The sequence below is a fragment of the Sphaerodactylus townsendi genome, linkage group LG14 (assembly GCF_021028975.2).
Source record: "Sphaerodactylus townsendi isolate TG3544 linkage group LG14, MPM_Stown_v2.3, whole genome shotgun sequence".
NCBI classification, from domain to species: domain Eukaryota; kingdom Metazoa; phylum Chordata; class Lepidosauria; order Squamata; family Sphaerodactylidae; genus Sphaerodactylus; species Sphaerodactylus townsendi.
In genome coordinates, this window is record NC_059438.1 from 31,560,719 (window position 1) to 31,573,918 (window position 13,200).

The 13,200-nt window shown below is 50.1% G+C and overlaps 1 protein-coding gene across 3 annotated transcripts in view; it reads left to right on the forward strand.

The window, feature by feature from the left end:
* The window catches only part of LOC125443816 (zinc finger CCCH-type antiviral protein 1-like), a 50,377-nt gene that overhangs the window by 5,960 nt on the left and 31,217 nt on the right, over positions 1-13,200 (forward strand). The window contains exon 1 of one of the 3 annotated variants that reach the window (XM_048516152.1): positions 2,713-3,017. The exons of the other annotated variants lie outside the window; for them this stretch is intronic. Coding sequence (XP_048372109.1) covers positions 2,722-3,017 — 296 coding nt within the window. The 5' untranslated portion in view covers positions 2,713-2,721. Of the gene's footprint in view, positions 1-2,712; positions 3,018-13,200 lie in introns of those variants that run through there. 3 annotated transcript variants of the gene reach the window in all.

Consider the following 13,200-nt stretch of genomic DNA (forward strand, 5'->3'; position numbering starts at 1 on the left):
AAGGATTTCACATACAACTTATTCACTTTAAGAAAAGTTAGACATGATTTTAACAAATACATTGTGTGATTCTAGTTGAATACATGTTATATAGATACCTCATTATCACTTCAGTGTTCATTAAAATATAGAAAAACACACTTTCAATTATCTAATCAGATTCCTTTGATCTCTTCATTCCTATGGTTATTCATGCAGGCCATCTTATCTGTTTGGGAGACTGTTAGATATGCTCTCTTTCCCACGTCTCCAAAAGCTGATCCGCATTGTTATAAATTCCTTAGTGATGTAATCTTTTCTTGCCTGCGTGGTCAGTTGGCCTAGAGAAAACTTTTGAATCTTTGGTTCTATAAATCCAACTTTAGTGCTTTAATATAAAAATTCGAGGAAGGAATTTGCTTAGACCTAGGCTTGCCTTCCTCGCGACACGCTAAAGATAATGCCGTTTTCAAACCACTTTCACAACTGTTTGCAAGTGAATTTTGCCATTCCGCACAGCTTCAAAGAGCACTGAAAGCTGTTTGAAAGTGCATTATTCTGCATGTGCGGAATGGAAGTAGGGTGAACCATCCACATCCCGCGCGCCGGGACACTCCACGCTTTTGCGTGATGTGTCCCAGCGTCCGCCGGGCACGACAATGTCGGTTGGGAATGTGCTCCTGCGGCCGCTGCACACGCGGCCCGCAGGAGCACACTGCCGCTAATGCGCTGGCGCTCCCGGGCAGGAGACAGGGAAGCGCCCCAGAAGGCACTGCGGCAGCCGCAGTGCCTTCTGGGGCGCTTCCCTGTCTCTTGCCCGGGGAGTGCCGCGCAAAAGGCGCTGCCGCAAAAGGCCATAGGCTCATTCCGCACACGCAGAATAATGCACTTTCAAACTGCTTTTAGTACTCTTTGAAGCTGTGCGGAATGGCAAAATCCACTTGCAAACAGTTGTGAAAGTGGTTTGAAAACGCATTATTTTGCGTGTGCGGAAGGGGCCATTGCAATTCCAGCTGATCCCCAGTCCACAGAAAAGGGCTTGGCTGCAGCTATTCAGTCAACGTAAAGCCAGCCTGAGGGATGTCCTTCTAGTTACCAGGCTGTTTGCATTGCTTTCCCCGGGGCTTGATGGCGCTCCAGCAGCTGGAGCAGATCCTAAAAGAGGCGGGGAAGGAGCGCTTCTTGGTCACCCTGTGGGGCTTTTCCCCCCAGGTGCTGGCCGTGTCTTCCTTGAAGCTGTGCCTGAGGAATGAGTGTGAGGGGTGTGAGCATCTTCACCTCTGCAGGAACTACATCAAGGGCAGGTGCCACTGGCCTGTCAGAGGCAGAGGGTGAGTGCAGAAGGAGGAGAGGGGAATTGCTGGCTCAGAGGCAATTGTTAGCTACGGGGAATGTTTGCTGGGTGAGGTTGTGAGTCAATATTTGGTATCCAACACGCAGGCAAGTAGAGGCTTTTCTTATCCTCCTGAAAATTCAGTGTTTATGCTGAAAGTTTAATGTTTTGTTTAGGTGGGGGGGGGGCAGAAGACCTAGGCCCCTTCCGCACAGGCAAAATAATGCGTTTTCAAGCCACTTTCACAACTGTTTGCAAGTGGATTTTGCCATTCTGCACAGCTTCAAAGAGCATTGAAAGCAGTTTGAAAGTGCATTATTCTGCATGTGCAGAATGAGCCACATTCTCCATTCTCACAAAAACAATTGTGAAAGTGGATTGAAAGTGCTTTATTCTGCATGAGCCGAAGGGGCCTAAGACTGTCACTAGATGTGGGGGCCACACTGTTGCCTTGGTCCCAGAGGTGTAGCACCAACAGGGCGGGGCGCAATGCTCCAGGTGGAGTGGAGGCGTGGCCAGGCTGCGGAGGGGGTGTGGTGGGGGCATTCCGGAGTGCCCCGGGTAGAGTTTCCCCTCGCTCCGCCTCTGCTTGGGCCCCAGACTGCCCCTAGCAGGAGGGCATTAGTTTAGGGCCCAACATGGCCTTCTGTCTTTGTGCCCGTACCCGTAGGTGGATGAAGGCATGAGTAAGTCTCCTCTAGGAAGGAAGGGCTGTAGAGCTGTGCTGCGTGGCTAGTACATAAGCCCCGTGCATCATTGATCCAAAATTCATAGTCGTGTCCTTTGACTGGGGGATCACGTCCTTTTTAAATGGTGTCGATGACTGTGGAAGGCAAATGGCAAACCACCACCCTGTAAACAAAGCCCGACACCCAGTGGTGGGATCCAAAAAAAATTTAATAACAGGTTCCGATGATGGTGGGATTCAAACAGTGGTGCCGCCGCACACACGCACCTCCAGTCCCTATTGGGCAGGGAGGTTGCTTTAGTAACCTCTTCTCGGCACTCAGAAAAAAAAATTAGTAACCACTTCTAGAGAAGTGGTGAGAACTGGTTAGATCCCACCTCTGCCGACATTCGCTGGGTCTGTAATGCTTTCAGAACGGTTTAAAGCACCAGCAGAGGCAAGAGGGCAAGAAATGCAGAAACTTTAGCAATTCCAGCTGATCCCCCGTCCGCAGAAAAGGGCTTGGCTGCAGCTATTCAGTCGACGTAAAGCCAGCCTGAGGGATGGCCTCCTAGTTACCAGGCTGTTTGCATTGCTTTCCTCGGGGCTTGATGGCGCTTCTCGCCTTCAGTTTCGTTTCTCCTTGCAAGCCGGAGGAAAGGAGGTGGAGCCTGATCCCCTTCTGTAAATAGCACATTCAGAGCTCTTTCGCTATCAAAGGTGGACGGGCTGGAGAGGGGAGATGTCCGACCTCGCCGTGTGCAGCTTCATCACTAAGATCCTCTGTGCCCGAGGAGGGGCGATCAGCTCTAAGGAGCTGCCCCAGCATCTGGAGCTGCCGGACCAGCAGCTGGAGCAGATCCTAAAAGAGGCGGGGAAGGAGCGCTTCTTGGTCACCCTGCGGGGCTTTTCCCCCCAGGTGCTGGCCTTGTCTTCCTTGAAGCTGTGCCTGAGGAATGAGTGTGAGGGGTGCGAGCATCTTCACATCTGCAGGAACTACATCAAGGGCAGGTGCCACCGGCCTGTCAGAGGCAGAGGGTGAGTGCAAAAGGAGGAGAGGGGAATTGCTGGCTCAGAGGCAATTGTTAGCTGCGGGGAATGTTTGCTGGGTGAGGTTGTGAGTAAATATTTGGTATCCAACACGCAGGCAAGTCGAGGCTTTTCTTATCCTCCAGAAAATTCAGTGTTTGTGCTGAAAGTTTGATGTTTTGTTTATTTGGGGGGGGGGGGAGAGAAGACCTAGAGACTTGGGTCTCATGGAATGAAATTGAAGTCTTCGCAGCTGGCCGAAATAGTTGGCGAGTGCTTGTCACCCAATGTGCCCAGTTGCACGGGCGGAACTAAGGCCCCTTCCGCACCTGCAGAATAATGCACTTTCAATCCACGTTCACAATTGTTTGAAAGTGGATTTGGCTATTCCGCACAGTAAAATCCAGCTGCAAAGAGCATTGAAAGTGGATTGAAAGTGCATTATTCTTCATGTGCAGAAGGGGCCTATGTCTAAGGCAGGGGTCTTCAAACTATGGCCCTCCAGATGTTCATAGACTACAATCCCCATGAGCCCTACCTCTTGGCCATGCTGGCAGGGGCTGATGGGAATTGTAGTTCATGAACATCTGGAGGGGCATAGTTTGAAGACCCCTGGTCTAAGGTGACAGTCATACAGACTTGGTCCTTACAAGGTGATTGTGAGAATAAGACGGAAGAGAGGAGAGTGATGTTATGAGTTGCTTTGGCTCCCGGTTGGAGCAAAAACTGGGGCAAACAGTAGCCAAATAAACATAAAAGGTGAAGACTGCTGTGGACTCATGAGTCCCCCAGCGTATTTTCGGGGAAGCTTTTGTTCTTACCTTTTGGCCACTATCCAGATTTCAATAAGAGAGTCTTCTAACACAACTTTTGTGGCCTAGAGCCCATAGTGAAGAAGAGAAGACGGTTGCACCAAGGGAAAATGAAAACAAAGAAACAAACGGTGGAAAGGGAAACAAATTCATATTTTTGCAACCCCTGTGTTTCACATATAGCTTCGTCAGGGGGTATATTTTAGATTCTTTTTGGTAATGTTTGGCATTGTATGCAGGGGGATGTTATTAAATAGAATCTGAAAGATTCCCCCTGACGAAGCTATGTGTGACATGTACAGGGATTGGAAAAAATATTAAAAGAATTTGTTTCTCTCTGTACCATTTCTTTCCTTGCCTTTGCTAGGGTCCAAAGTGTGAATTACTTGAAGTATATGTTCACTCTACAAGTTTATGAAGAAAATAAAGTTCCAAATGGCCACAGAATGCTGAACGAAAAAAGTTACAAATCGCCATGGAATGCAGGAAGTATAAAGTAGCATATGATCAGGTGAAACTCAAATGCAATGAAGAATACTGTGATTATTTACAATAGCAGTCATCGATAGTAGCGCAGTTGTCTTCTGGCATTCCTAAGTTTGTGGGAAATAGTATCAAGCTTCTTTAATTCACAAGTTTCAGGCAGAAGTCTCTATTCAACTCCTCCGGAATTGCTTCCAAGTGTATGTACTCCTAGCCCTCTGCTGGATTCTAGCTTTGAAATCTGAGCTAACTTTGAAATATGTTGTTTATGTGATGGAATTCTGGAAAGATGGCCTTGTCTGTTGTAGCTCCCCCGCTCCTTAGATACAGTCCTGTGGCAAGGAGAAAGTTTTCATGGGTTATCTCTCAAACAGGCTGGTAAGATAGTTGCCAAGGACATGCTGGTACACATGAGGGAGGAGAAGACACCCATTTTTTTACACAGTAGGACCTATTTCTTATCCCTAGAATGCCAGTGTTGTAATCTGACTGTAAAGGTTTCGATGATGTTGATGGTAAAGTAACCTTGAGTGCATTCCACAGTCCGGGCGATGGGCCAGCTTCAACTGCGGAGACTTTATCTCTGCGCGGGAGATGAGGTCTCCGTTCCCATGGGAAGCCGGGAGGGGGCTGGGTTGGATAGAGTTATAACCTGTGCTTCTGGCGGGAAGTGTCATTCCTGCCACTGCGTGTACTTGAGCTTTCTAAGATGTCTGAATAAACGGTCTTTTCACCAAAGAGCCTTTTATTTCTGCTTCTATGGAATTCCTTACATTGTGGCAGGAATCCTAATTCATCTATATTCCTAGTGCAGTGGACCTCTGGTGTCTCGGCATGGAGAGGTTGCATGTTGCTGCGGAAGGTGCGGTAGCCCCCAAAGAGGGCTCCGACCTTTCCCTTCTGGATCTGGAGGAACCGGCGGGAGAAGCGGGTCTCGCTGGTGACTCTTTCCCGTCCTCGTATCATGCACGAGTCTTCCCTTTACTCCGTTGGAGCGAGGGGCGTGGCAGCGACCATGAGGGACTTACATGAGTCGTTTGGGGCGCTGTCTATGGATCAGCGCCTGTGGATCGGATCTCTACCCGTTTTCGTGTGGATTACAAACCTCAGATGCAACCTGTCATGGAGGAGAGCGAGGCCTGACCACCTTTCATCACGGCAACCCAGGAGTCCATTGAGCGATTCCTGGACTCGTATTTTGGTGATGCTCCCAAAGAACCACCGTGGCACAGCACTGGGGCCCGTCCGAAGGACACTGGGACTAAACCTGGGATTGGGAGGGGTATCCGTACCGTCTTCCAATCGGACCCCCTGATCCCGGGCCAGCGGCCGCACCTGAGGTGCCCCGGGGAGCCACCGGTGGCTACGGTGTCTCCGATGTCTCGCTTCCAGACGGCGAAGAGTCCGAAGAAAGCCTGCATTCCCAGCCGGATCTGTTCCCTCTCCCATCGAGAGAACTGGGATGAGGAAGAGGCGACTGCGAGATGCCAAGCATGGACCCGTGAAGCGCCAGCTATGGGAGGAGGGCGGGCACAGTTGCAGCAAAGGCGAAAACCTGCAGAGGGACCGGGAACAGCAAGCATAAAGAAGTCCAACTTGAGTTGGACCCGTGCCAAAGATCGCTCCAACGGCAATATGCGCCAGAATCTGTCAGTCCATGATAAGGTCCTGGAACACTCCAGACTGGATTTACAGCGGCAATGTAGCGTTCAGGCTTTGCGCCGCATAAAGTGAGCTTACTGCAGCTATTAAGCGGGACGAACTGGCTAAATTGGAGCGTGAAAAAGCAGCTCTGCATGTCGCACCAGGATGCATTGACCCGCAAGGAGGAGCTGGCTGCATTGGAGAGGGAACTGAGGCAACAGACCAGGAAGCCCCAAGTTGGAGTCTATGCTGTTACTAATACTGCGGCCAGAGGAGCAACATTGCTGGGTCCTGCCACCCAAGCGCCAGCGGCACCGGCATTGATACCACCCCCGATTCCGGCCCCCTGTGCAGCCGCTGCCCGCCCAACCTGCTCAACCAGTGCAACCGCCGCCCCTGCCGGCCAAAGAGCGATGGAAAGGGGTTATTATAGGCCCCCGATACCTGCCCGTTTTGATGGAACCGCTTCCAAACTTCCCTACTTCATTTTGCAACTTGATGCCCACATGGAGGACTATGATGATTTATACCCGGTCTGGCCGCGAAAAAATGCGGGACATCGGCTCAGTCCTGGATGGGGCAGCAGCCGACTGGTTTGTGACCCTTTTGGATTTGCAAGATGAAGACTCTCGCCGCGGTGCCCGCATTCCTCCAAGCCTTAAAGGCTGGAGCCTTCAAAGATCCGAGCGCCCGAAAATGAGGCTATCCGCACCATCAAAACTATCCAGCAGGGCAACCGACCCGTTTGCAGAATTTGCCCGTGAATTTTGTGCGGTGGCTGCTCGACTCCCTCCTGAGTGGCCTGAACGCATGAAATGCGAATACTTCTCGGATGCTGTTGCCGGCAAGCTGCGTGAAACGGTGGTTTTAATTCGGGTTCCTCGCACTATTGCTGATTGGCCCCAGTTGGGATCCCAGGTTGAGTCCCGCTTGGAATCACCGGCTCGTGCGGAGGCAGCCGCGCCAGCCTGCCACTCGCCCACCAAAGACGAAACCCAGCCGCCCCCACCGGAGTCCACCTCTGAGCGCCGTCGCCGACTGGGATTGTGTCTGTACTGCGGAGGACCAGGTCATCTAGCCGCCAACTGTCGAAGAAACAAAACCAACGCTCCAGCCACGCAGCACCCCATCTGCCAAGCCGCCCACGCATAAATCGGGGCCGCCCCCAAGACTCATCTAAGGCGGTCATCGAAGGCGACCCAGAGGAGGGGGAAGCAGCTGTTTGCCTTTCTTCAGCCCCATGGATATGGGTCCGACTCCTGACGCGGTGAGTGAAGGCAGCTCCCATTACTGTCAAAGCGTTTCTGGCCAACCCGCTAAACATACTCGCGTATAGCCTGCGGCCCTTGTGGATTCTGGCTGCTCCCATTGCTTAATCACGGCCCCAGGTGGCAGAGGAGCTGGGTCTGGACCAAATTCCCCTGGCTAAGCCCATACCATTCACCCAAATGGACGGCAGCCCCCTCGAGGAACGAAGGACCGGCCCAGTTCAAAACACAACCGGTTCTCCTCCGTTGCGCCCGACCATTGGGAGAAAATTAGTTTTATTTTGGCGCCAGTGGCTAAACACTCCATAGTTTTGGGCATGCCATGGTTATTGTTACATGAACCCAAGTTCATTTGGAAAGAACGGATCTTAGAATTCACTGACCCTCCCTGCGGTGAACACATGAATTGGGGGGAAAACCCAACTTCTCCTGACACACCCCCCTCCCTGGCTTCATCAGCGATTGCTCCGATTCTATTGGCATCCCGCCCGGTACCATGATCTAGCCAGAGTTTTTCAGGAACAAGAATGCGATCAGTTGCCACCCATAGAGACACTGACTGCAAAATGGATTTATACAACCAGAGCAACTGCCCAAAGGTAGAATCTACCGTATGAGTCCCAATGAGGAGAAGGAACTTGGTGCCTTTTTTTTGGACAAAACGTCGCTACGTGAGGTTCATCACGGCCGGGCTACCAAACACACACACGCTGCTCCCGTTTTGTTTGTAAAAAAGAAAGATGGGTCTTTACGACTTTGCACAGATTATCGAGGTCTCAATGCGGTCTCCCTGTCCAATAAATATCCTTTGCCTTTGATCAAGGACGCATTTTTACTAAATTGGACTTGAGAGAAGCTTACTACAGAGTCAGAATTGCTGAAGGCTATGAACCTTGACTCGTTTAACACAAAGTTTGGACAGTTTGAATACTTGATAATGCCATTCGGGTTAAGTGGGGCCCGGGGCTTTTATGGCCCTTATTAGCGAAGTTCTCCATGATTTATTGTACAAGGGAGTTGTGGTATACTTAGATGGCGTTTTAATTTATTCACAAACCATAGAAGAGCATGAAACATTGGTTCGGGAGGTATTGAAACGGCTTGCTTTCGACAACTCTCTCTTTGCCAAACTCTCCAAATGCTGTTTTTCACCAGACCTCCATTGACTATTTGGGTTACCGGATCTAGCCCGAGGGCTTGAAAATGGATCCTGCTAAAATTGATCGCGGTCCTCAATGGCCTGCCCCCACCAACCGCGAACTCCAATCTTTTCTTGGTTTTGCTAATTTCTATGTTGACTTTATACCCCAATTAAGCTGAACTGACTCTCCCTCTCACAGACCTCTTAAGCACTAAAAGGTAAAGATCCACTGTCCGCCAAGCCCGGGGCCCCCCTTTCCTGGTCTGAAGAGTGTCAAACAGCCTTTCAACTCTTAAAGTCTGCTTTTACCACCGAACCTATCCTAAAGCACCCTGACCCAGATCTCCCGTTTGTGGTTCCGTGGATGCCTCGGACAAAGCACTTGGGGCAGCCCTGTTGCAGAAAAATAAAGATGGTAGGCTGGTTCCGTGTGCTTATTTATCAAAGAAATTCTCTGGTGCTGAACTCAACTGGACTGTGGGGGATAAAGAGACTGCGGCCATCAAAGTAGCACTCTCCACTTGGCGGCACTGGCTGGAGGGGGCTAAACACCCCTTTCAGGTTTGGTGGGATCACGAAAACCTGGCAGCTCTTTCCACCCCCCTCAGGATGTCCGCAAAACAACTCCGTTGGGCCGATTTCTTTTCTCGTTTCTCTTTTACAGTCCATTTTTCCCGGGAAGACCAATAAACTGGCTGGCTGGCGGCTCGGCGCCTACCGAGGGTGGAAACTTTAACGAGACATTCCACGCGCTGTTCTCTCCCCTCCCAGTTGGGGCTGGCTGTCACCCGATCTGCGTCCCTCCTCGCTTCACCGCCCATTCCTAGTCTCGTCTCTCCTTTCCTGCGGGAACTTCGAGGAGGCGGGGCTGCACTGACCTCCAGAAAGTGACTCCCAATTCGCGTTTGGAGAATGGAGTGTGTGGCGGAGGGACTGTTGGTGGACGATGCCTCCCCTCCGCCAGCAGGTTCTTGAAGCCTGCCGCGATGCCCGCTCGGCTGGGCATTTTGGCTTTCTGAAAACCCACATTTGGCCCGCGTCAGTTCTGGTGGCACGCAATGTAAAGGACATTGGTATATTAAAGGTTGCTTTCGGTTTGTGCAGAAGCCAAAACCATTCGAGGAAGCCCCAGGGGCTGTTGAAACCTCTCGCGGTGGCTTCTCGCCCGTGGGAAGTCATCTCCATGGATTTTATTACAGATTTGCCGAAAGTCATGGCAACGCGGTTTTGTGGGTGGTGGTGGACTTATTTTCTAAACAAGCCCATTTTATTCCATGTGCTTCCATCCCCTCCGGCTCCTAAGTTGGCGCGGCTGTTCATTCAACATGTTTACCGTCTACATTCCGCCCCCGTTAAAGGTGGTCTCCGACCCTTGACCCCCAATTCATTTCAAAGTTCTGGTAGGCGTTTTTAGGGTTGTTGGGGGCGGCCCGGTGATGCCGCCTACCGCGTTCAAAGTGGCGGTGAGGCGGAAGAACGAACAGAACCCTAGAGCAGTATTTGCGTTGTTACACCAACTACCACCAAGACAATTGAGTGCGAGAGCTCATTCCGTTTGCGGAATACGCCTATAACAATCGCGGTTCATAGCGGTACAAAGAAAACCCCCTTTGAAATTGTGTCTGGTGGCTCCTTCCCGCCATTGCCACAACTACCAGCGACTGGCTTTGGACCCTCCAGAGTTTCAACAATGGATTTCATCCCTAGCCGAGGGTGGAAATCGGTCCAGACCGCCCACAACAGGCTAAGGACTCCCAAAAGCTGCAAGCGGATAAGCACCTTCGGATTTCCCTCTGCGTGTGGGTGGCTTGGGTGTATTTGTCTACTACTAAAATCTCAGAGGCGTGCATAAATTTTCCAAACTTGGCAAAAGATTAGTGGGACCTTTTCAGAATAGTAAAGTGATGAATGATGTCACTGCCCGATTAGATTTGCCTAACTCTCTCAGTAACATTCATCCTGTCTTCCATTCCAGCTTGCTCAAGGAGGCTCCCGCTTCCGATGCCTGTACGACCCGCCGGAGAGACCCCCACCGACTATTATTGATGGCCACAAGCACTACGAAATTGGCGCCATCCTGGACTCTCGCTTTAATCGCAAGCGCTTGCAATATTTAGTCTCTTGGGTGGGATATTCCTCTGGGTATAATCAATGGGTTTATTCCGAAAATATTGACGCCCCCACCCTTATTTCTGCTTTCCACCGCGCCTTTCCGCATAAACCTGGGGGGAAGGGGTCTTCTTTAAGGGAGGCAGAGTGTAAAGGTTTCGATGATGTTGATGGTAAAGTAACCTTGAGTGCATTCCACAGTCCGGGCGATGGGCCAGCTTCAACTGCGGAGACTTTATCTCTGCGCGGGAGATGAGGTCTCCGTTCCCATGGGAAGCCGGGAGGGGGCTGGGTTGGATAGAGTTATAACCTGTGCTTCTGGCGGGAAGTGTCATTCCTGCCACTGCGTGTACTTGAGCTTTCTAAGATGTCTGAATAAACGGTCTTTTTCACCAAAGAGCCTTTTATTTCTGCTTCTATGGAATTCCTTACATTCCTTAAAGCCAATTCCTTAAAGCCAACAAACTTGAACTTCCCAGCATCATACCTCGAGGCTGGTACAACAGGGTCTTAAGGATCTGGACCTGCAAAGTTAGCTTTCCCCTCTCCATTTTGAAATTTTGGGAACATTTGCGTGACGGAGGGTTCTATAGATTGGGAAAGCTTGCAAAGTCATGATGTCATTTGGGTTGGCCTCAATTAAAGGTATCACATGCCTCTTTTGTTGTTTTTCTGATCCAAGTAGCTATGAGTTGTGGCACATGCCCAGGTGAGAAGTTGAAGGTATTCATGGAGTGAGGAAAAAACTCCAGATAGTAGCCATGTAATTGTGTTGCAGCAAAAGTAAACAGAATTCTTGTGGCACTTTAAAGGCAAACAAGTATTCATCTCAGCAGAAGTTTTTGTTGAAAAGAACCACCTTCATCAGATGCTGTAGAGTGTGGCTGGTAAGGAGGATGAGTTACAGTATATATTGGGGGTGTGCCTTTGGGATAGGGATTTAGGAGGGGGGATCCTTATTGCAGCATGGGGAGGGGCACTGAGTGAACCAGCTGGTAGCCCCCAGTGGTGAGAAATTTAAGGCATTCTGCTGAGGCCCAGCTGTTTTCCATCTATCCCCCATGGGTATTTGCCGCTCCACTGCAAGTATGAAGTTCTGTGACTGTCACCATCATTTTACTTGTCCTACCTTCTCATCCAGTCATAGCGGCTGGTTCCGTTTGTGGTTTTTATTAAATTATGTATTAATTTTTTTAATTAGACTAATTTAATTATAATTGACTCCTAGACTTCTACTCGGCTTTTTCATTTTTACTGGTTTTTAAGCATGCCGAGACAGTTTTATTGTATTGTTTGTTTGATCTGTGAATTGCCCGAGCCAGGAGAAATCAATCAGTCAATAAAAGTCAGCTGCTATGTTGAGTCAGGCTGCAGGTAGCTTGTATCAGGTCTCAGCGTCTCCACCCTGTGTGCCAGTTCTAGGCAGCAGACTGCTTGAAGTCCAAGAAAGTTCAGAGAGGCAGGGAGGCAAAGCTGAGAGTCCATGAAGCAAAGTCCTGAGAGTCCGCTAAAGGCTGCGTTGGTCCAGTTTGAGGTCAGAATTTTCAGGAGTGCAACAAAGTGGGTGTCAGTGAGGCAGCGATCACACGGCACGTTGCGTCCACATCTGCCTGCCACATCTGCCTGCCTCTTATAGGTTCCCCTCAGGACACTAATCCTCGTCTTGCTATGACTCACTCTTCTACTGTTCTAGCACAGTAGTTCTCAACCTGGGGGTCGGGACCAGTGGTGGGATCCAAAAATGTTAATAACAGGTTCCGATGGTGGTGGGATTCAAACAGTGGCGCTGCCCCTATTGGGCAGGGAAGTTGCTTTAGTAACCCCTTCTCGGCAGAAAGAATTAGTAACCACTTCTAGAGAAGTGGTGAGAACTGGTTGGATCCCACCTCTGGTCGGGACCCCTTTGGGGGTCGAATAACCTTTTCACAGGGGTCGCCTAAGACTCTTTGCATCAGTGTCCTCCATCTGTAAAATGGATAAATGTTAGGGTTGGGGGTCACCACAACATGAGGAGCTGTATTAAAGGGTCGCGGCATTAGGAAGGTTGAGAACCACTGTTCTAGCAGGTGTTGACGGGCCAGCGAGTTGTTATTACACCTTTTATTCTGTAGTTCCTGGAGCGCTGCCTGCGTAGTTCTGCTGGTCCAGGTGACTCTGGTGAACTGCCAGCCTGAATGCTAACAGCTGGCTCTGGATTGGGAGACTGCCGTGCTTCTGCAGTCACTCCCAGCTGAGAGTCCTGGCCAACCTGCCTTTCGTTTTCTACCTGCTAGGGGCCTGGTCCTCTTGGTATAGCTCAGGGGTCTGCAACCTGCGGCTCTCCAGATGTTCATGGACTACAATTCCCATCAGTCCCTGCCAGTATGGCAAATTGGCCATGCTGGCAGGGGCTGATGGGATTTGTAGTCCATGAACATCTGGAGAGCCGCAGGTTGCAGACCCCTGGTATAGCTGTTCCTCCAAGGAATTCCCACTCCCTGGAAACTGACCCATGGCGTTTCGTGACTAAGCAAATTCTTCATCTTGATGGGCATCGCTGAAAAATAATGTTTTGTGTTTAGGCAGTCCAGTTCTGCATGGAGAAAAACGGCATTTTGTGACCTATAAGAATTATGGGTAGTCTCTGTTACCGGGTTTTTGCATTAATTTCTTGTAGCTTTCTTTACATTTTTGCTTGTTTTTTTAAAATCTTTATTTGTGTACAGACTGCTTTTATTTATTTATTGTTTAGTTTT